The 24,942-nt window shown below is 44.4% G+C and overlaps 1 protein-coding gene across 1 annotated transcript in view; it reads left to right on the top strand.

Moving 5' to 3' along the window:
- Positions 1-24,942, top strand: part of LOC147424332 (uncharacterized) — a 112,090-nt gene that overhangs the window by 5,681 nt on the left and 81,467 nt on the right. The window contains exon 2 of the mRNA XM_086500875.1: positions 72-141. Within this exon, the coding sequence (XP_086357001.1) occupies positions 72-141 (70 nt within the window). The remainder of the gene's footprint in view (positions 1-71; positions 142-24,942) is intronic.

Below are 24,942 nucleotides of genomic sequence, written 5' to 3'. Positions count from 1 at the left end.
CTAGTCTTATTTGTGTGTCTTAGTTTTCACGTTGTAAACCTGATTGGAGCTCTTCATGTCCATGTTGATAGTGAAGCAGCCTTGGTTATGTTGTCTGGACAGTTAGCTGATGGAGTTGCAACTGTATTTGTCGGAAGTCTGGTAAGCAAGTGTTTTAATGTTTTATTTTTCTCATGTTGTAATTTGTGGTACTCATTCTTTCAACCAACCTAAAAATTGTGGTCTGGTGATCAGTTTTTGTTTGTGGCTCTGAAAGATTTTTAATATACAAGCTTGTGATTGTTGCTTGAATTTTTTGCTTTGATTCTGCCATTTTTTGTCAGGTTACCTTAATTTTTATGGTCTATGTCTTCTTATCCCTTCGGAGAGTTTGAAGCTCATGTCTTTCTCACGTTATGATGTATGTGTATGTGTGTTGTGTGTGTGGTGGCGCGCGCGTGCGCACGTAAGGGTACACACTTTTTTTTTTTGGGGAAAAATTACTCTTGATTATTACAAGTCATTCATGCCAATAATAATAGGGATAATGGAAAAGAATCTTGAGAAGAAAGAAGAAATGATTTATGCAAAACAAAAACGAACTTATTAAAGGTGGACTGTCAAAACATAGTTGTGTTTCGCATCTACCAAATAGTTACGGAGCATCTAAGATCTACTCCAAAACAAAGGAAGCCATGCTTTACATGGATTCCAAAGATCCAAAAAAGCTTTTTACCCACAAATGATGGAAAGCGAAATTGTGAAACATTTTCCTCTTGTAATCTACAATGATAACATCTGTCGGCAAGTTTGCCTTTTACAAGGAAAATGGGATACTGGGGTTTATATGTATCATGTTTTTGATAACTGCCCTAATCCACTGATGAGGATGACTGAATTTAGTGTCTTTGGCAAGTGTGTGGGAAGGTCAAGATATATTTCTCAGCATTAACCACTTCATCAACAGTATGTATTCTCAGCAAGGATAAGTTGCAAGGCTCTTGAGGTCTCACTAAATACTTTCAAGTCAGAAAGAGTTTCTTACTGACACGTTGCGGCCGTTATATTTTAAGGATAGCAGTGATCAATTTCTAGTCATACAAAGGTAGGTCGGAAAAGGACAGCAAGAGATTTTGCCCTCTAATTTTTCCCACCATAATGTCACAAAAGTCATGTTCTGAAACCGGCCCGTAGACTCACTTAAGGGGTGGTAGGCGTTAGCTTTCACCTGATCTTTACACTTTAACTTTACGACACAAAGGAACTTCATGAAGAAACCTGTGACTGGAATTTAACACTTCAAACAAACCACGGCTTGGTAGCTAGAATGCTCCCAAGCAGACAGTGACACCGCGTTGGCCCCAAAGGTTGACGCCCCTTCGGTATTTCTTTATTAAATCAAACTTTGGAATAAATCATGTAAATTCCTACGAGTCGTCCCACTTTTATTGGGCTGAAAATGACCTACTTTCCAATTTCGGTAGCATAACTGTAGTAGGAGGCTTCATAGACAAACTCCCCATACCCTAGGTGACTTCCAGCACGCATTAGAGCACCTTGACAAACGTGGCGAGAAAATACAGCACGCTGAAATCTCTAGTTTTCGCCTCTAAAATGCACCGGATCACCTCCCTAGCTTTCCCAAAGCTCTTGGGACTATTAGGGATTAAAATGGGTCAAATCCCTAAACTTGCAGAAAAACATAGCAGGCTATAATCCCTGTTTCGTGCTCCGTTTTGTGTGCCGGTCGCATCCATAGCAAGCCCTCGAGGAGTTACTTGCCCTTTGATTTGGATGAGATTTCTCGCGAGAAATCTCTCCGAATCAACCTGTACTTGTAGGGGATTAGCAATTAGCTAATCCGGTACCTTTGCAAGAGGCTCTTTCCTTGGCAATCGCGCATAAAACCACACGACTATGTGAAGAACACTACTACTAAGTGTGTTTATTCATAACTGTACTTAGATGAAAACTGAAAACTAAACTAGACTAGAGACAAAGACACAAGAGAGGAATGTGTGTTTGATTGATTGAATCTGTTACAAGAGGGTTCTTATATAGAATCTGAAAAGACACGATGAAAAGACATGACTCTAGGCCAATAGTCGTGTCCCTCTGCTGTAGAGTTGTAACCCTTCGGCGTAAAGGTGTAACCATTCGCTGAAGAGGCATGGCTATTCGCCGAACAAGTGCAACTCTTTGTCGAAGAGACGCATCCTTTCGAGAATAGGGGTCTCTGATCTGGTACGTCTTTGTATCTGTAAGAGAATCACGTAAAGAAGGTAAAGAATACGTCACAATCGTGACATTCCCTCCCATTTAAAATAAAACCCTGTTATTAAATAATTTTCATTCGTTTATCAAAAAATTCTTGTAAAAGGTTAGGGTATTGTTGCATTTCTTCATCCGTTTGCCAAGTAGAGTCCGACTCTTCAAGGTCCATCCACTTGACTAGAAACTCGGTAATAATCTTCCTTCTTGTCTCCTTTTGTCGAACATCAAGAATAAGTTCTGGGACTAAAATCAAGTGTTCTTCCTCAATTTTTGAACATAGGATGAGACATCTGGAATAACTGAATCTCCTGGAATATATTTCTTTAGCCAAGAAATGTGAAATGTTGGATGAATCTTTCCCCATGCTATTGGAAGTTCGATTCTGTAACTAACTGTAGAATACTTCTTCAAAATTTTGAAAGGACCTTAATATTTAGGCCGTAACTTGGGAAAAACAGACTTTACTGTTTTGTATCGATGCGAGGCAACATATAGTAACACCAAATCTCCTTCTTGAAATTCTGTATGATGACGGTGTTTATTTCAGAGTTACCCGGAACGCGGAACGGGAACGGCGACGGGCCTCCCTGCGGAACGGGGGAACGGGAATGGGCCCGGAACGGGAACGGTAGGCTAAAAAAACACCCAAATATGATTTTTTTTAGCGTTATATGTTTGAATACAAGTAGTATTAGAGTCCTTTGACTCTAATACCCACAAAATTGAAAAAACACGATTCGAAGAACATTTAACCTTATTATGACTTGATTGGGATGTGAGGCGCCCAGAGTACATAGCCAGATGAACAACAATGAGCAAACACAATGCCCATAGTACATACACAATGCTCTCAAATAATTGCAAGAGTAGTAGTCAGAGATAACACTTTGGAATTAATTATGGCTAACATAGTAACAAGCCTCAAGGGCCGCCAGCGGCCAAGGTGCTACAAAAAAACCAAAGGGGGGCAAAGTTCAAACTAGACTTCAGTGACCACAATACCAAAAGACTGAAGGTGACAAATACCATAAAGATGCTAGTAGCTACAAATGGCAAAGAGGGCAAGGCTCAAGCAGCCATACAAAAAGGTGGATAAATGGCAAAGACTCAAGACTCAAGAGCCACTAGCCTGAGAGGCCTCCCAATCCGTAGTAGCCGGCTGTAAATCATGCACATCCTCCCATTCCTCATCATCGAGGTCTAGGTCCGGCTCGATCTCAGCCACAGATGAAGTACCTGGTGTTGGTGGATGTGCATCTCCACCCGCCTGAGAAGCCTCTTGCTCCATCTCCCACTGTGTAAAAGGATCTGTCTGTTTGTCTATACTCTTGCAAAGCATTTTCAAATTTGCGCTGACGAAGACAAGATCATTAGCCTTCTCCACTTCAAGCTGATTTCTCTTCTTGGAAGCAATGTGGCTAAAGGTACTCCACAATTGCTCCAAGCATGAGGTACTAACTGACTGGCTGAGAATACGGATCGCCAATCTCTGAAGCTCAGGGCCATCATAGCCATAGTCCTCCCACCAAAGCACTGAACCTATTTTCCTGCGATCAATCTGAGCATCTGGACTGCCAAATGACCCCCGCATCTCTCTGTACTGTCTCAGCTGATCTTTGACAATGCGTCGCCCATCTCTGTCTAGAACCATCTTGTTTAAGATCTCTGTAAATTGGTTCATGACTTCCCTATCTGTCTCTTGCCCTGCACCTTGGAACTCTGGATCCACCATGTATGCTGCCCCGTGTAAAGGAGAGGCATATAAATTCCACCTCGAGCTGCAAAGCGCATGGATCTCCTCATATCGCTCTGCGTTCGGCTCAAGCTGTGCAAGCTGCTCAATCATGCGATCCATTGCCTCATAAATCTTGCCAATGCAAGGATCCATGCCATCCAGAACTCGAAGCAAATGAACCACCGGTTTTACTTGTGCATCTAGACTCTTGAGCTCCTTCCAGAACTCAAGATCCTCTGCCTTATCCTTGCACAAAATCCCTGCAACTGTCTTTGCATAGGGGGAGGTGGTGAACTCATCACTGATGAAGACCTGTCGGACCGCATTTTGACATTCAGACAGCCTGCGTACAAGAAGAAAGTTGAATGCGAAGCGGGTATCTGAATACTTTAGAAGCACTTTGCCGCCCGACCTCTTGAGGTACTCACTTCGAACCAAGTTGTGATTGTTGATGAAAGTAACCATCTTCACTGCATCAGCAATGACTAGAGCAGTCCAGTCTAGCTTGCCGATGTCTTTTAGAAGGTTGTTCAAGCAGTGTGCCATGCAAAAGCACACTGTCACATGCGGATAGTGGCCCTCTATGATAGCTGCTGCTGCCCTGTTTGATGCCTCCCCATCTGTGACAAAGGCCACCACGTGTTGCTCACCGATGGTTTCTATGGCCGCTGTCCACTCTGCAGAGAGGACATCGGCGGACTTGCCACTCTCAGTGGCATCATGAGAGTGCACAAAGTACATCTCTCCACTGGAGTATGCGACGAGACCATGGATAGATCTCTTCCTTGTATCGATCCACCCGTCAGCAATGAGGGAAACGCCATGTTTTGCCCAAAGACGCTGAATGTTGAGGGTTGCTTGCTCCACGATAGCCTTCTCTCGATCGAGCAAGGTGGTTCGGAGTGAAACCGGCCTGTTCAATCCAAAAAGGGCGGTAGACTTTACTTCAAACCTTGATTTAGCTTTCACCCATTATTAGTCGTCTATTATACCTGCGCTATAGTGACACAAGAGAGGGGAATGGGATACAGATGCTAGAATGCACCTGTATGAGAAGACCGACACCAGATTGGCCCCTAACTTAGGCGCCCCTTTCGGTATTTCTTTATTGTTCAAAAGAGGGAATAAACGCTGTGGTTCCCTACAAGCTGCCCCGCACAAACTCGGCTGAATTTCCACTGTTCCAGCCCGATTTCGGCAGCATAACTGTACTAGAACCCTTCACAGTCAGTATTCCCACGCATTGACCGACTTTCCCGACGCATACGGGCACTTTGCAAAACCTGGCGAGAATCTGCAGTACGCTGAATTCTCTGTTTTCAGCCCTGAAATTGCGCCAAATCACCTGTACAGCGGTCCCCTTGCGTCCCCGAACCTCCTGGGGGTATTAGGGTCCGTTTAGGGCCAAAACCCTAAACCTGCAAAAATACACAGCAGGCTGTAATTTACTGTTTCGGCCTCCGTTTCGCATGCCGGTCGCATCAGTAGCAAGTCCTCGAGCTCCCGCACCTGTAGGGCTACTTGCCCTTTGAATCGGACGAGATTTCTGGCGTGAAACCTCTCCGAATTCACCTGTACCTGCGGGGGATTAGCCGCTAGCTAATCCAGTACCTGTGCAAGAGGCTCTTGCCTCGGCAATCGTGCATGAACCCACACAACTGTACATTGGTCAAATGAAGAGTCCACTAGAGGGGCATAACATACTGCCAAAGGGGGGAGAGAGGGCAGTGCGTAGCGTGCAGGGCATCACTCTTGGCACCGCACTGTGCATAAGAGGGAAAGCAAGCACTCCATAGCTCTTAACCTGTGACAAAATCTGAAAATGAGGCTCTCCCCCTCCTAAATTCAGCGCCACTTCTTGTTGCATGAGGCAAGTGCACCAGAAGGTGCCACTTGGCACATTTATAAGCATTTTCCCGTTTCGGGGTTGCCGTCTAAAAATATCCCAACCGGTTGCCCAGTTGACTTCACGGCAGAGTAAGAAAATGTTCCCCTTGTCATTCCGGAGGTAATGACGTCAACACATTTTCAGGTCCCAAAATAGCAATTCCCTAAATTTTAGGAGATGCTGCCATTGTATCTTTCTAGGTCATCCGACCCTCTTTGTACACTGCGGCCACATCCATAACTGAAATGTAGCCTCTGTAGCAAAGGATTCCACTTTGGCTAGTCAATGACCCCATTTTGGCTAACCATAGTCTTTGTCCAACCTTAGTGCTCTCTTGCCCTCAGGCCTGGACTCCCTCTGGACAGTTCCACACTAGCTATGCAATGCAGGGCAGTTAGATTTCCCGAGGGGTGTTTCCAAAAAGTGAAAGTAAATAGATAATAAGAAAGAAATCAACAAAAAGGATAGATAGTAGTCACACGTTGGTGACATACCCCCCTCTTGAAATCTCAAACGTCCTCGTTTGCATCTATGTCGTTCATGCTCCTAGTCAACACTGATGTATTCAACACCTGTCGACACATGTACGACACATACATGCTCATTGTCAACCCTCGTGTATTCAACACCTCGTCGACTCATGTATTGCTTGCGTGTGAACCCTGTCCCAATGACATAGTGGTAGCTTCGCACTCTGCCATTGCTTTGAGTCACTAACTTTCCAATGACAAAATGGTAGCTGCACATTTTGCCACTGTCTTATAGTACACGTTGGATCCCGTAACACTTTCGAGCATACCCAAACCGACAGTTTAAGAATGCAGTTACACATGTACTCTTCAATAGAAGCAATCACTGTATCCTTGACAAACTGACAAGAAATACTCACTTCTATAGCACTAACCAAATTTTTGGACATTCCATAAGAGCAATTGCCAAACTGACAATCTGTACAGCTCTAACATTCATGTAACAGGTATTTCATTTGAGCTCACTTTAAATACCATGTACATCATCTGTTTCAGAAGCCATTGTCACACTGACAATCCATTTAGCTTTGAAACTCAAGGGGTCAAGGTAGGTTGCAAATCGAAGGCTTCCAGGTAAAGTGATAACACAGTTGGTGACTCTGCAAGTTCACCTTCTTCCATCCACTTTAGCATCCATTGGTGGATAGTTTCTGAACTTTACCAAGTAACGCCTAGTAACCTTGCCTTTCACTTTCCTTTCTTTGTGTGCCAAAATCTGTTCAGGGACCAAGATCTCGTCAAGTTCCTCGACTTCCGGCTGATCTTCAGCTGGCATATCTTTTGGCACATCACCCACATAGGGTCTGAGAAGACTCACATGAAACGCATTGTGAATCTTCCAACTGTCAGGCAATTTCAGCCTATATGCAACATCGCTGATTATGTCGCACACTTGAAAAGGCCCATAGTAACGCATGCTGAGCTTTGGAAACAGTCTTTCCTTGCCCTTCATCTTCTTTAACCTTGCCTTTTCAAAGCGTAAAAGCACCCAATCACCAAGTGAATATACCACTTCACGACGGTGACGATCAGCTGCTTTCTTTTGCTTTGCCTGAGTCCTTTCTAAGGCCACTTTGACCTTCTTGTACATTTCATCCATGTCCTGAACATACTTATCTGCTTCAAATATCTTGTCCTTTGTATGCAGTATGGGAGGAACTTTCTTGCCACCTTCAACTATCTCAAAGGGTGCCTTGCCAGTTGATGAATGCACTGTATTATTGTATGCATACTCCACCAATGGCAAATACTGCTCCCACTTTCCTTTATGCTCTGACACATAGCACTTCAGCAGATCTAGGACAGTAGAATTTGCCTCTTCTGACTGCCCATCTGTTTGAGGATGAAATGACGAAGAGAATTTGAGCGTGGTGCCCATATTCTCAAACAAGCCTCTCCAGAACAAACTTGTCATGCGTGGATCACGGTCGCTAACAATCGACTGTGGCATGCCATGATACTTGAAAATATTGCTCATAAACAAGCGTGCCATCTGATCTGGCTTTATCTTCTTCCTGACAGGAATAAAATGAGCCTGTTTGCTGAATCTGCAAATAATGGTCCAAATACCGCGTTCTCGGAAGATCAAAGATAAAATCCATAGCAATACTTTCCCATGGTTTATCTGGAATAGGTAGTGGTTGCAATAGCCCTGGTGCCTTTTGCCTGTCAAACTTGACCTTTTGGCATATTAGGCATTCTCGCACAAAGGCATCCACATCCCTTCTCAATGTAGGCCAATAGAAGAATGTCTCAACCGCTTTAACTGTAGCATCGATACCACGATGCCCTGCATACGGTGGGACATGACTCTCTTCCATCACTTTGCGTCGCAATGGCTTTGTGACACACAATCTGCCATGCATCATCATGAACCCGTCTTTAAGAATATAGTGTTCATGACGTTGTCCATCCATTAGTTGCTCGAAGACCCTTGCAAAATCTTCATCATTTGCATACTGTTCTCTCATATCATCAAGTTCATGATGATAAGGAATCGACACAGCTGAAATTTGTGGCTTCCTTGACAAGGCATCAGCCACAACGTTCTTCTTGCCTTCCACATGCACAATCTGAAAATGGAACATGGACAAGATATTTGCCCATCGCATATGCTTCTCAGATAACTTTGTCTGTGTCAAGAAGTATCGCAAGGTTTGATGGTCCGTTTGGACAACTAAATCTGCACCTAGCAGGTAGTGTTTCCAACTTAAGAGCGCATGAATCACAGCCAGTAACTCTTTCTCATAGACCTGCATGGTCATCTCTGGCCCTTGCAAACTTCTGCTCTCATAGGCTACTACCCTGCCATCTTGCATTAGCACTGCACCAATGCTACTACCGCAGGCATCACAATGGACCACAAATGACTTCCTAAGATCTGGCAACACAATGACTGGATCTGAAGTCATCTTTTCCTTTAAGAGATTAAAAGCTGAAATCTCTTTTTGTGTCCATCTAAAGGTGACTGCCTTCTTTTGAAGAGCATGTAAAGGTGAAGCAATCTCAGCGAAATTTCGGATAAACCTTCTGTAATAGGAGCATAGTCCCAAAAAGCTTCGGACATCATGCACCGTCTTCAAATTTGGCCATGACTTGATCGCTTCAACTTTTGCAGGATCCATTCTGACACCATCCTTTGAGACAATGTGTCCCAGAAAGTGAATCTCTTCCAGAAAATACTCACTTTTCTTTGCATTGATGAGCAACCTATGACTGCGTAGCTCTTTGAACACAATGGCCAAGTGATGCCTATGCTCCTCTTCATTCTTTGAGTAGACTATCATGTCATCAAAGAATGTACCAACAAACTGCTGGTGTGGACGGAAAATTCTGTCCATCATCCTATTGAACGTAGCAGGAGCATTTGTGAGACCAAAGGGCATCACTAAAAATTCGTAAAGGCCAAACGTTGTTCTAAAAGCAGTCTTGTACACATCCTCTGATCTAATGCGGATCTAATGGTACCCACTCTTTAGATCTATCCTGCTAAACATAGCTGCTCCTTCTAATTTGTCCATAATATCATCAATTCTAGGTATAGGGAACCTATTCTTGATGGTATTCTTGTTCAATGCACGGTAGTCGATGCACATACGCCATGAGCCATCCTTTTTCTGCACCAACACTGGAGAACAGAAAGGAGATGAACTGGGCTGAATCAGCCCCTTTTCTAACAGCTCCTGTACTTGGCCCATTATCTCTTTCTGCTGAGCCGCACTAACCCTGTACGGAGGCTTATTTGGTGGGCTGCTGCCTTGCACCAAATCTATCGCATGGTCCTCGGGTCTCTCTGGCGGTAATTGAGACGGTAATGAATCGGAAAAACAGTCACTATACTGTTGTAAAAACATTGACCTTTCTTTATCTAGCACAGATAAATTTGATTCATCACAATATGACACTTCACGTGCAAAAACCAAGTACGCAGAAAGATGCTTTTTCATTACAGAAGTAATAGCAGAAGCTGATACAGTAGGAATAGACTCTCCTTTAAGCTTTACATCCAGAATGTGAGTCTTTCCCCTGCTCTGTACAGTGATCTTTTTGTTGTAGGCATCCATGATTCCCTGTACACGAAACAACCAAGGAATACCTAACAACACATCACATCCATCCAGTGGCATGATGTAAAATTCTTCAGCATCTACATAGGACTGGATATGTAGACGCAACTTTCCAATGATGGGTGTCACAGCCTCTGTATGGCCAGGACATGCCAAACCTGCCTCTACTGTATACCCCATCTCTTCAGGTCTGATTCCCAACTTTGAAGCCAATTCTGGGGAAATGAAGTTGACTTTGGCACTTGGATCAAAGAAGATAAGCATTGTTTGATCCCTGACCTTTCCCCATGCTCTGCAAAGCTCACTTGCATTTGAATTTGGCTTGTCGCCCACCATATCTGGCACTAGACCAGCCATGGGCTTCTTTCCTTTCCTGTCCTCCTTGTCTTCAGAATCAGCTGGCCTTTTCTTTGTAGGACAATTGTAAGCAATGTGGCCAGGCTGCTCACATATAAAGCATTTGTTCTCTGTCCTCAGGACCTTCTTTTGCTCTTCTGACTTGCGAGGAAAACGTCTTTTCCATTTCTTTGCTGGTCCTTTTTCTGATTCAGCCGTAGCTTTATCTTTCCCTGCGTTGGCTGACTCCCGAGTCCCTTTAGGAGCCTCATTGGGAACGTGCTTCTTGGCTGAATTTTTCTTGCCTGATCCTGCCTTGACGCCAGTGTTAAATTCACAATCTTCTCCCTCGAGCAAACCATTGCCAGTGTTTGCTACCTCGATGAGCTGCGTCAAAGTAGTGACTTTTGTCTTCGTGCAGTATTTTCTCAATCCTTTGGGTAGGCCACAACAGTATTTTTCAATCTGTTCTGTTAATGGCACAAATCTATAGGAAGTTACTGGAAGTAGAGCTTTCCAAAACTTCCGATTGTAATCATCCAGATTTCTGCAAGTGGCAGCATTTAGCTGGTGCCATTCTGTCATGACATCTGCTTCAAAGTCATCAGATAACCATGTTGCTGCAAAAATCTGCTTGAAGTAAATCCATGTGGACGGAGCTTGCCCTTGAAGCAATAAAGTTGTCCACCATTGTCCCGCATTCCCTGTCAAGAAAGTGTCTGCCTTGCGGACCTTTGAAGCCTCTGTAAAATTTCCCCCTGCATAGGCCTTGTCAAACTGCTGGAGGAATGAAAGAGCCTTCTTCCTGTCATCAAACCCTGTAAAGGTCGTGAATGTCACACCTTTGCCACCTTCTTTGTACGGAGTTGGCCTCTCCAGCGGCGTTAAATTGTCATATGGAAGTGACTGAAACATGGGAACACTATTAGGGTTCATTTGTGTTCCTTGGCCGCTATTAACTTGACTTGAAAATGCCATATTTGGCTGCTGATTTGTAATTCCAGCCATACCAAAATTTGCCTGTGGCATCCCAAATTGGCCTTGAGTGCTCTGAAACCCTGGTAGCATGCCCGTGACACCATACATGGGGTTAGACATCATCGTTTGAGCACCCCCAAACACTGTTCCTGGCGTATAAAACTGATTTCCATGTGCATGACCAGCCATGCTCTGGAATACCGATCCACCTCCAAAATAGCCAGGGTGTACTGAAGGTGGTGGGAAGACTTGTTGCATAGCCTGTAGGTTGCTTCCCTGCCCATTAGAGCCAGCTATAGGCTGCTGAAAGGTGGCGGGCTGAACTGGTACAGCTTGAAAAACTGGCATCTCAGCCACCTGTTCTTGCACCTTAGGCATAGGTTGTGGAGACTGCATGTTCTCCGTCAAGTGTACAGGTGTTTCCATTGACTGTGCGGTATGAATCACCTGTGCTCGAGCCTTAACAGGCTTTTGAATATGATCCAGTGACCCAACTTGCTGAGACAGAACAGGAGGTTGCAGAAAGGCTAAAAACCTCGGGTTCTGCATTACTTGTGTGAACATAGCCACAACAGTAGCCAACTGGGTCCTGAATAGATCATCATCTGTCTGTGGTGGTCTTGAGGACTCACCCACTTCATGTGTCTGTTGACCCTGTGAAGAGGAAACCTCTTCAGTCACATCATCTGGTCTGTCAGCCATAATTGCAATTCCCTGTGTCTGGTCTATGATCCCCTGTGTCTTCAAGTCCAAAACTGACCAAGGCTCACTTCTATGGGAAAAAGTGATTTAATCCCGTCGATGGAACCATGAAACTGGCCTGTTCAATCCAAAAAGGACGGTAGACTTTACTTCAAACCTTGATTTAGCTTTCACCCATTATTAGTCGTCTATTATACCTGCGCTATAGTGACACAAGAGAGGGGATGGGATACAGATGCTAGAATGCACCTGTATGAGAAGACCGACACCAGATTGGCCCCTAACTTAGGCGCCCCTTTCGGTATTTCTTTATTGTTCAAAAGAGGGAATAAACGCTATGGTTCCCTACAAGCTGCCCCGCACAAACTCGGCTGAATTTCCACTGTTCCAGCCCGATTTCGGCAGCATAACTGTACTAGAACCCTTCACAGTCAGTATTCCCACGCATTGACAGACTTTCCCGACGCATACGGGCACTTTGCAAAACCTGGCGAGAATCTGCAGCACGCTGAATTCTCTGTTTTCAGCCCTGAAATTGCGCCAAATCACCTGTACAGCGGTCCCCTTGCGTCCCCGAACCTCCTGGGGGTATTAGGGTCCGTTTAGGGCCAAAACCCTAAACCTGCAAAAATACACAGCAGGCTGTAATTTACTGTTTCGGGCTCCGTTTCGCATGCCGGTCGCATCAGTAGCAAGTTCTCGAGCTCCCGCACCTGTAGGGCTACTTGCCCTTTGAATCGGACGAGATTTCTGGCGTGAAACCTCTCCGAATTCACCTGTACCTGCGGGGGATTAGCCGCTAGCTAATCCAGTACCTGTGCAAGAGGCTCTTGCCTCGGCAATCGCGCATGAACCCACAAAACTGTACATTGGTCAAATGAAGAGCCCACTAGAGGGGCATAACATACTGCCAAAGGGGGGAGAGAGGGCAGTGCGTAGCGTGCAGGGCATCACTCTTGGCACCGCACTGTGCATAAGAGGGAAAGCAAGCACTCCATAGCTCTTAACCTGTGACAAAATCTGAAAGTGAGGCTCTCCCCCTCCTAAATTCAGCGCCACTTCTTGTTGCATGAGGCAAGTGCACCAGAAGGTGCCACTTGGCACATTTATAAGCATTTTCCCGTTTCGGGGTTGCTGTCTAAAAATATCCCAACCGGTTGCCCAGTTGACTTCACGGCAGAGTAAGAAAATGTTCCCCTTGTCTTTCCGGAGGTAATGACGTCAACACATTTTCAGGTCCCAAAATAGCAGTTCCCTAAATTTTAGGAGATGCTGCCATTGTATCTTTCTAGGTCATCCGACCCTCTTTGTACACTGCGGCCACATCCAGAACTGAAATGTAGCCTCTGTAGCAAAGGATTCCACTTTGGCTAGTCAATGACCCCATTTTGGCTAACCATAGTCTTTGTCCAACCTTAGTGCTCTCTTGCCCTCAGGCCTGGACTCCCTCTGGACAGTTCCACACTAGCTATGCAATGCAGGGCAGTTAGATTTCCCGAGGGGTGTTTCCAAAAAGTGAAAGTAAATAGATAATAAGAAAGAAATCAACAAAAAGGATAGATAGTAGTCACATGCTGGTGACACGGAGAGCCTCTGAAGATGGCGGCACAGAGCCGGTGCCATACTCTCCTATCCGTTGCACCATGACTTTCCAATACTCCGACCTATTTCGATCAAACATAGAAGAGGTTAGTATCAAAAAAGTGGAAACGACGATAACGGAAGAAATGAGAGAGAAGATTGATGAATCATAAAGCAATGAACATACCTCGCTGCGACAAATGGGATATGGTCGTGATAGAAGAATCGGGCCACGGCCGCATCCACCTCTTCCTTCTTCTTTGGGTCCCAAGAGGTGGCAAGGGTCTTTTGGCGACGAATTGGACCTTTTGAAGATGCACCAACACCTACACCGGGTAGAGAGGAAGAAGGGAAAATGAGGGTTTTTGGATCAATACCTTTGCGTGCCGGCTTGGCTTTATGGTTGAATTGCCGATCCTTTTCCTTGAGCTCCTTCCTCTTCTTGATGGTTACGTTGGCACAAAATTTCACCTCATGTTCCGGCACTCGAAGAAAGTGTGCCCTCACTTTGTCATGCCCCCCTTTCCGCGTGTAAGAGCATAGCTTGCATCCCCATGCACGAGAACCTCCCGCCGCCGACAAGGTGCCCTCCGAGGTCACTTCATCCCACCACGACCATTCCTTCGCCTTTTGAGTGTTGCCCGCATGAACGGAGGGGGTTGAATGAGAAGAAGAGGCCATGGATGATGGATTATCCGTGAAAGAGAGAGCTTGATCTTGAACTTTGAGAGAGAGAGGGATTGAGAGAGAGAGGCTTGCCGCTTGATTCCGTGAGAGCTTGAGCCTTGAGCCTTGAAAGTTGAGGGTTAGAACTTAGAAGTTAGCCCAAGAGAGAGAGAGGTTGAGAGCTTGAGCCTTGAGGCATGCCGCGGCGCCACACTATGGCTTGAGAGTTGAGAGCAAGCTTGGCTTGAGAGTTGAGAGCAAGGCTCAAGCAAGGGAGAATGGGCCTTGAGGCTTGATGAGTGTGTGAAGAATGGGGGAGGAGGGGGGCATTATATACTTTTTTCACTGCTGAAAATGGCCGTTGGCTGCCCAACAGTCATTTTTTTAAATTTCAAAAATTGCTGTTGGGGCCGTTCCGGCCCGTTCCAGTCCGTTCCGGTGGTCCCGTTCCGGTGACAGCTTTCAGCCGGAACGCCGTTCCGTTCCGACGCGTTCCAGAAACCTCCAGCTGGCCGGAACGCCGTTCCGTCGTTCCAAGGCCCTAAAATGCCGTTCCGCGGTAACTCTGGTTTATTTGCTTGCTTTTGATAAGTCTGTCGAACATGTGCCAATCTGTCCTTGATCTGAAGAAGGATATCTTGCATTTCATTTACCAACTGATCCGCTAAAGCAACTTTATGTTGTATCACAAAGTTTGTGGGAATCAATGATGTATGTCCAAATGCTGCTTGGAAAGGAGTCACTGAATGAAAAGAATTATTTTAAGCAAACTCCCCCAAAGGCAAATATTCTTCCCAAGAATTTAGGCGGGTTTGTATGTAATGTCACAACATTTCCTCCAATATTTGATTCACTCGTTCAGTTTGTCCATTAGTCTGTGGATGATAAGCTGAACTGAATAAAAGATTCGTTCCCAATGACTTGAATAAGGAAGTCCAAAAATGTCCTGTGAACTTGGGATCTCGATCTGAAATTATTGATTTTGGCAGTCCATGGATTCGAAATATATGTTGCACAAATAACGAAGCAATATTTGGTGCTGAAGCAGTAGTTCTGCAAGGTATAAAATGTGCCATCTTTGAAAATCGATCCACAATCACCAATATTTGAGTATTGCCTTTTGATGATTTAGGCCACGTTGTAATGAAATCCATACTAATGCTTTCCCATCGTTCATTTGGAATTGGTAAAGGTTGTAATAATCCTTGTGGTAACTGTCTTGAGGCCTTCATAGTTTGGCAGGAGTGACAAGCTTTAACAAAGTTCACTACGTCTTGCTTCATTTGAGGCCAATAAAATACAGCTGCCAATAATTTATACGTTTTATTGATTCCGGGATGAGCTGTATAAGGAACTTCATGATGTTCTTGAATAATCATCTTCCTCATGCGTAAATTGTGTGGTACGCAAATTCGGTCTTCATAATATAACAGATTATCTTCTAATGTATATGCTGCAACCAGATTCATTTCTGCTTGTGTGGGAGTATTTCTGCGAAGTACTCGAAATACTTCAGCAAAATCTCGATTTGTCAAATATTCATTCTTGAAACAATCAGGAATATCAAAAGTAATTGTAGATATTGCCATGTTTGTAGCTTGTGGCATTCGAATGAGTGCATCTGCTACCGAATTCTGAAGTCCTGGAACATATTCAATAGTCATGTGGAAATTTGCAAAGAATTCCACCCATCGACCTTGACGAGGATTCATAACCGATTGTGTAAAAATATACTTCAATGATTGATGATCCGTTTTGACAATAGAGTCGGCTCCCAAAAGGTAATGTTTCCATGTACGATAGGCATGGATAATGGCTAGGAACTCTTTGTCATAGACTGGGTAACGTATCTGTATAGCAGTAAACTTTTTACTATCAAAGGCAATAACTCTGTCATTTTGCATTAATACTCCACCAGAAGCACGATCTGAAGCATCTGTCATTACTAAAAATGGTTTGAGAGGATCTGCAATGGCCATGATTGGAGTAGTAGTCAAAGCCTATTTAAGATCATTAAAAGACTTTTCTGCTTCTGAGGACCATGTAAGCTTTTCAAACTTCGTCAACTCTGAAAGAACTGAAAGAGGAGCAGCAATGTCCGAAAACTTGTAAACCTTGGTATGGTAGAAATTTGCCAAACCCAAGAATGAGCGAACATCAGATATTGTTGTTGGAAGAGGCCATTCGACAATAACTTTGATTTTCTGAGGGTCAACTGCTATTCCATCAGCTGATATAACATGGCCAAGATAGTCGATCCGATCCTTGAAAAATTCGCTCTTTTTCTTGTTGATATAAAGCACATTAGTCTGCAATATTAAAAACACCAAACGAAGATGTTCTTTATGCTCTGCTTTTATTCTAATTTGATGATATCTAGACTTCAAGTCAATCTTCGAAAATATCTTAGCACCTAAAAGTTGATCAAAAAGTTCATCAATCCTTGGAAGAGGAAATTTATTTTTGATTGTCAGCTTATTCAACGCGCGGTAATCTATGCACAAGCGCATAGAACCATCTTTTTTCTTTACTAACAAAACTGGAGCACCAAAAGGACTTTTACTTGGACGGATATGACCTTTATCAAGCAAATCAGCGAGTTGTTGCTGAATTTCCTGAGATTCGGAATATGAGACTCGATATGGAGCTCGTGTAGGCGGAGCACTGCCAGGAATTAAATCAATAAGATGATCCACTGGTCTACGAGGAGGTAAAGTGCTCGGCAATTCATCAGGAAAGAGATCCAAGTATGGTTTATAGAATGGTTGCTCAAGATAAGCTGCAGGATTGGGTTTTGGTGTGGATTGAATTGTATCCAATGAAGCATCATCTGTGCTACGTATCATTAAGAGTGCTGTAAAATTCTCAGATTTTCGTACCATCCGCTTAACTTGCAAAGCAGAAACAACAGCTACTGGTTGTACTTGAAATAAGCCATTCATCGTAATGAGTTGACCATCCTTGCAAAGTGTTATTGTATGTCCTCGAAAACTGATAAGAGGATCATATTGGTATAACCAACATTGGCCAAGAATCATATCATAAGTTGATAATGACATTACTTCAAAAGAAAGGCTGTCTTGATAATCTTGGACATCAAATGGCAAGTGCTGAACAATTGTGTTACATGTAAAAAATGAACCACCAGCTAATTCAACATCATATGGTTGAATACTTTGAACCGTAGGCAATTTAAGTCGATGCACTATGTTGGTGCTCACAAAGTTATTAGAACAACCGCTGTCGACCAAAATGTTAATCGGTTTGCCATGTATGAAGCCAAGAAGACTTAAAACCTGGTTAGACAAGGTGTTCGGAACGGGCTTAGCATTATTGGCATTTTTCATAAGAAATGTAGCCACCTTAGAAACACGAATTGTACTAACCACACGCTTGCCTTTATCTTGCTGTGGTGTAGATTGCTCAGAAGTGGAAGGTAACATTAAAGGTGTCTCTGCATTAGCATTGCGTCGCAAATTGGACGGTTGAGGTCTCTTATCACATGGTACCATCTGTGTGGTCCACCACAAATTGTACACAATCCATCTTTGGACTGTTGTGAAGTAGACTCTGAGGAGGAGCGGCAGAAGTTGAAGCTTGATTGCCATACGAACGTCTGTCTGAATATGAATTTGGCCGAAAAGTTTGACGGCTTCGACGACGTCGATTGAAAAGAGACCGATCATTTTGGAAATTAGGTCTACCGTTCTGCGCTCTAGAACTCCAAACATTAGACCTGGATGAAGAACTAGCAGTTGATTGTGACTGCATAGAATTAGGGCCATTTTGTTGTCTGCTGCCTGAATAAGAGATTTCTCGCTGGTTGCGAAAAGGAGCACGGGGTCCGCGACCAGATGGGCGATCACCGGCTCTACCAGACGGAAAATTTTCTCTACGATAGTCTCCTAATCTTTCAACAAAACTGATGGCTTCTTCAAGTGTAGATGGATTAGCCTTATGTACATCATCACGTAAAGTGGGCTCCAATCCGTCGACAAAATAGTGTGATTTGTCCTCGGGACTGAATGTCATTACCTCTAAGTTGAACCTTTGGAACTGAGATACATATGCAGCCACTGAGCCTGTCTGGCATAGGTGACGCAAAGCAGAGCGTGCATGGAAATCGGCACTAGCTGGCACGAAAGCCTTACACAACGCTCGCTTGAATTTTGCCCACGTCGATGTGTGTTTGCCTAAGGTTACCCGATTTTGCCACCATAGGAAGGCGCTATCTGTAAGGAGACTAGCAGCTAAGGCCACTTTCTTGTCATCCGGCAATTCAAGATTATTGAAATACGTGTCCATTTTGAACAGCCATTGGTCAATGACTCGCTTATTATGGCGGCCATCAAAGGGTTCTGGCGGTTTAATGTCTACTTTCTTTTTATTAGATTCTGTGAGTAAGCGAAAAAGATATTGAAGTTCAGGATTATTAACTTGTTCTGGTTGATCTGGCATTGGATGATTTCCGCCCTTCACGGAAGAAGCTGCACTAGAATCTGGTGAAGAAGTCGATTGCTTCAATGATTTGACCTCTGCTGATAAGGAATGAAGTAGTGTTTCAAATCGCTCTTGACGTGACGCTTGGACTGCGAATTGCTGCTGGATAGCAGCCAAGAGTGCAGTAGCATCCATCTGTCCCTGTCTTGGGTCTATCTCCGACATGATGAAGTCAGAGTTCGTATCGAGGCGAAGCTAAAAAACTCCACCCTGTAGCCAAAGTTGGCGGTGTGTGAATTGGCTCTAAGAACTCTGCAAATGCCGGATCGTCCTCTGTGAGATCCTCGACCTCGTCGGGCTCTGGGGTAAGAGGAGTATAATCTGGCACAATTTCCTCCGAAAAGGAACCAACGTGTGCGCAGTCTGAATCTCCGAAAGACTATCAACGAAACAAGCTGGGATATGGTGTGCCAAGTGCGGAAAACGAGTAAGGATGAACTCGTAATGCTGTAACTCGTCCTGTTGACACTGAATGGTCACTTTCCAAATCGACCAACGTTGGAAGCCAAAGCGGCGCTGACATATGTGTACCAAATGTTCACGGTCCAGCGGGTTCGGTGGTTCAGGAGAGTAAACCGGCGATGGAATGTCTGCGGGAATTTCTGGAACTGGAATGGGTTTGGGAACGGGCGCAGGAGCAGGTTCTGGCAGAATGGGATTCTCTGGGAGAATTTCGTCTGGCACTCCGTCTACGTACGACAGGTACGGAACGGGAACATCATATGCGTCATCGGCCATGAGGCAGTAAAGCCCGCGACGTGGAGTGTGTGTCCAGTAGAAAAGAGCGCAAGCAAGCCAGCGTTGCAAAATTGCCCTGTGTTGCTGGTTCGCTGCGTAGAAAATAATGTAGCCATGCTGTATAATATGGTAAGTTAATAAAACCTCTTATGGCCGGTCACTCCAATTTGGGGCGGCCGGGCACTTGTAATAATATACAAATTTATAAAGGGGCAGCCAGCGTATGTTATTAACCAGCGTAGAAAAAAACTCAGCCAGCGAATAAACTCCAGCGAATAACTCAGCCAGCGATAAAGTGCAATTTCAGCCACGTAATTTGTGTGCAGTACGTAAAAAGCAGCCAGCCAGCGAATTCTATGTGTGAAACGCTGCAAGGGGTCAATCTCTGGGAAAGTAGTACTGCTTGGAGAGAGTCCTGTCTCTTGGTGCCCAAAGGGTGTGTCTGTTGGAAAGACTTTTCATGTGAAAGGGTGCGAGCGGCCAATTTGAACAAGGACTCGCAAGTTGCCGGGTACATTGCACACACACACATCACTGTATGCTGTAGTATAGTATAAGTATGAATTGGATAAAACACTTAAGTTACCTCATACTCAGATTCGTGTGTGTACCACCGTTCTTCTGCTGCCATACAACACGTAGAGTGTCGCGGGTAGGGTGAGCAACGGCGAGGTAGAAGCCAAGTCCAGAGGCCCGGGAAAAAAATTGCTCTGATACCACTGTGAAGAACACTACTACTAAGTGTGTTTATTCATAACTGTACTTAGATGAAAACTGAAAACTAAACTAGACTAGAGACAAAGACACAAGAGAGGAATGTGTGTTTGATTGATTGAATCTGTTACAAGAGGGTTCTTATATAGAATCTGAAAAGACATGACCATAGGCCAATAGACATGACTCTAGGCCAATAGTCGTGTCCCTCTGCTGTAGAGTTGTAACCCTTCGGCGTAAAGGTGTAGCCATTCGCTGAAGAGGCATGGCTATTCGCCGAACATGTGCAACTCTTGGTCGAAGAGACACATCCTTTCGAGAATAGGGGTCTCTGATCTGGTACGTCTTTGTATCTGTAAGAGAATCACGTAAAGAATACGTCACAATCGTGACATACTGTACATACAAATGAGTAGCCCTTGAGCTACGCATCACGTTTCTATATTTTAAAGGGGAGAGAGGTGCACAAGATTGGAATCATCGTGTTACATATAACAAGGGAGAAGGCAAGCTTTCCACTAAAGCTATGATCACCTGAATCCACTACTCACACACATAGTTCACAATGAAGAAGAAGCAACCGAGATTAGCCCAAATCGATTTGGGACGCCCATTTCAGCTGAGGTGGCGTGCAGGTTACTCGCGTGCTGCCAAGTGTCCCTTATGCTCTTTTGAGTTAAATTCCTAGTGGCGACCTGGCCTTCACTGATGCGGGTGAAACTCTTGGCTGTCGCCCGTTTCACACTGGCCATACAATGTCTGGCCATTTCCCCTCTTGAAATCGCAAACGTCCTCGATTGCATACTAGATATACATGCCATAGATGATTTAGTGTGGTTAGCACCCTTTTTTCATCACATGTATCCGCAAGAAAGATCAAGGAACATAGATACAAATGACTCAATGAAACCTTCATAGTTTGGTCTTCACATCTATCATAGAAGTGAGCATTGTATTTTCAACACTTGTTGAGTGATGTACACCTCTATTGCACTGAATCCGTATGTACGCCCCTCTTTTGAGCACGTTGAGTTGGGGCATATACATAGGTTGTAACCCAAAGGCCTCAAGGTAAAGCTGCAATTGTAACAGACTTGGACACTCCAAGTCAAGATTCTATCGCGACACAACTCAAATTCACTTCAAAACAGTTCACAATTGATTCGACACGGCCCGGCGGAGTTCCGTGCCAAGAGGTATTGGCCCCAAAGACTGGCGCCCCTTTCGGTATTTCTTTTTATATTAATCTTCGAGCAAAGTACAACTCCCGCGGGTGCTCGCTTTCAGACTGTGCGTCCAGATGCTTTGCAGAGGGAGCCCCCTTGGGTTCTTTATAAAGGTTACAAGGGATGCCCAAAAGCAGAGCCCCAAAAGCAAAAATAGGCTTATAATTTAAAGCATTAAAAATAAAGCTCTTTCTCTTGCGTAGCCAAAAATCTGCTTTTTCCTTACGTTGCTGCCACATCAACAGCCCGCAGATTCCGCCGCGTTTTCGAGGAGGCTGTCCATATTGCTTGCCAGCTTTTCCGTACGCTCCTTGCCACGTCACTGCTGCCACGTCAGCCAGCCAAGGCGGGAGTGTGTGTATAGGGCAGCCACGTCACCAGTTTGTGACATACCCCCCTCTTGAAAGCATTGTAATGGCCCTCAATTACGCCTGCAAAACAGACAGAAGCCATAAACTGTCTTAGCAGACACTGACTGTTAGTACCGATGCACTAGGAACACACATCTAGCACATGTACCAATTGACAGTCACATCACACGACATCACAGGACATCACATGACAAATCACATTCAAAATTCATTCGGGTCTATGACCATGATTTATCAGCAACGTATTTAGCAATCGCATTTAGATCCGCTCGAGACCTCATAGATGCCCGATTGACTAATCCCTATTGCAACCATGTTTATCGAGATCTTTTAGACCGAAATGCTGCAGTCATTTCGTCTATCAGTTCTTGCACTTGATAAACAAGTCAAAAACAAGTCAGTATCATTATGTTCGGGAATTCCAGTTCATAAAGTCATACAGCAGAATACTGTCAACTCACAGTATCCCTGAAACTCAAAGAGACATTAGTGACTTTAGTATCAAAAATCGAGGCAATCTGTTGACAAAGGAGCGGAGCGACTCCCCTCTTGTGCATACCCACTGCACCAGATTCTGCCCAAGCTGAGTTCGGGGCTCCATTTGGAATAGACTATGCTAAACCAAATGCTTCGAGGTAAAGATTCACAATCTGAGGAGCATCTGCTAGGACCTCCTCCTCCATTCACTTCGCATCCAATGCGGAGTAGGTCTTGAATTTAACCAAGAACCGCCTTCTCACTTTACCCTTAATCTTTCTGTCCTTATGTGCCAATATCTGTTCTGGAACAAGGATCTCCTCGTTTTCTTCCATTTCGGGTTGCTCATCAGGCTCCCCATCTTCAGGCACATCACCTTTAAGGAGGCTCATATGAAAAGCATTGTGAATCCTCCAAGTTTCGGGCAGCTTCAGTCGGAAGGAGACATCATCTATCTTTTCAGAGATCTGGAAAGGTCCGTAGTATCGCATACTAAGCTTTGGAAAAAGCCTCTCCTTTTCCTTTTTCTTTTTGAGGCGTGCCTTCTCAAAACGTAAGAGCACCCAATCATTCTCCTTCAATTTCAAATTGCACGATGGCGATCTGCTGGCTTTTTTTGTCGTTCCTGAGATTTCTCCAGAGCCCTCTGGACCAAGTCCAAGTCCTCGTGAATTGGTCGGCTTCAAAGAAAAATATTATTTCTTGTGCTAAGGAAGGGTGAAACCTTCGTAGCAAATTCAATAATCTCAAATGGCACCTTCCCCATCAAAGAGTTAATCGTGTTTCTGTAGGCATATTCCACCAAAGGTAAAAACCTTTCCCATGTAGTCTTCTGACCAACGAAGAAGACTTAAACAAATCGAGTTACCACTGAATTAGCAATCTCTGATTGCCCGTCAGTGTGCAGGTGGAACGATGACGAGAATTGCAACCGCGTGCCAATGTTCTCCCAAATAGCCTTCCAAAACAAACTCGTGAATCTGGGGTCTTTGTCGGAGATAATCGTCTCAGGCATGCCATGTAATCTGAAGATCTGGGCCATAAACAATCGTGCCCACGCTGAGCTTTCGGGAGATCAAAAATGAAATCCATTGCAACACTTTTCGAGGGGCGAATGGGTATGGGTAAAGGCTGTAACAATCCCTGTGCTTTATGCTTGTCAAAACTTGACCTTCTGGCATACCAAGCAACTGCGTACAAAATCGTCCACGTCCTTCTTGAGTCTCGACCAAACAAAAGTATCTCTCCATACCTTTCAAGGTGGTAGCAATGCCGCGGTGACCCGTAAAAGGTGGACAGTGGCATTCGGTCATAACCTTTTCCCTTAACGGCTGTGTAACGCACAACATCGTTTTCCTCATCAAGTAGCCATCCTGAATGGAATATCTCGCTACTATCTCCCCATTCCGTATCCGAGTGAAAATATGTGCAAAATCTGTATCTGTGGCATACTGATCGACCATATCCTCGAAGCTCCTATGATGTATCGCGGAAATAGCCAGAACCAATGGCTTCCGAGACAAAGCATCTGCCACTAAGTTCTTCTGTCCCTGCACTAGACAATCTGGTAGTGAAACTGTGACAAGATGTTCGCCCACCGCATTTGCTTTTCCGATAGCTGCTTCTGTGACAAGAAGTAGCGTAAACTTTGATGGTTTGTGAAGAGAGTAAAATTCGCTCCGAGTAGGTAATGTCGCCACTGAGTAAGAGCATGGATAACTGCCGAAAGCTCTTTCTCATAAATTTGCGGCGGAATCTGCGGGCTGCTGACGTGGCAGCAGCGTACGGAAAAAGCAGATTTTTGGCTACGCGAGAGAAAGAGAGCTTTATTTTTAATGCTTTAAATTGTAAGCCTATTTTTGGGGCAGCTTTTGGGGCTCTACTTTTGGGCATCCCTTGTAACCTTTATAAAGAACCCAAGGGGGCTCCCTCTGCAGAGCATCTGGACGCAGAGTCTGAGAGCGAGCACACCCACAGGAGTTGTACTTTGCTCGAAGATTAATATAAAAAGAAATACCGAAAGGGGCGCCAGTTTTTGGGGCCAATACCTCTTGGCACGGAATTCTAGCAGGCCATGTCCAATCAATTGTGAACTGTTTTGGAGTGAATTTGAGTTGTGTCGCGATAGAATCTTGACTTGGAGTGTCCAAGTCTGTTACAACAATACATTTGGTGATCCAAAAGATAATTTTCTTCCATCCACTTTACATCCGTAGGTGGATAGTTCCTGAACTTCACCAAATAATGTGTTGCAACTTCTCCCTTAACTTTTCTTTCCTTGTGTGCCAAAATTTGCTCAGGTATCACGATCTCACCTTCAACTTCTGGTTGGTCTTCATATGGCATATCTTTTGGCACATCACCCACAAAGGGTCTCAGAAGACTCATGTGAAACGCATTATTAATCTTCCAAGTGTTAGGCAATTTTTAGCCTATAAGCAACGTTGCTGATCTTATCAAGTACTTGAAAAGGCCCATAGTAACGCATACTGAGCTTCGGAAACAACCTTTCCTTGCCCTTCCATCTTCTTTAATCTGGGGTTTTCAAACAGCAAAAGAACCCAATCACCAGGTGAAAACAAGAGTTCACGACAGTGAAGATCAACAACCTTTTTCTGCTTTGCCTGAGTCTTCTCTAGGGTGATAATCTGATTCTTCCTGTTTGGACAAGCAGCGAAGTG

This window comes from Adiantum capillus-veneris, chromosome 25, assembly GCF_014529385.1.
Source record: "Adiantum capillus-veneris isolate H3 chromosome 25, ASM1452938v2, whole genome shotgun sequence".
NCBI lineage: Eukaryota > Viridiplantae > Streptophyta > Polypodiopsida > Polypodiales > Pteridaceae > Adiantum > Adiantum capillus-veneris.
This window is presented reverse-complemented; position numbering and strand designations above follow the sequence as displayed.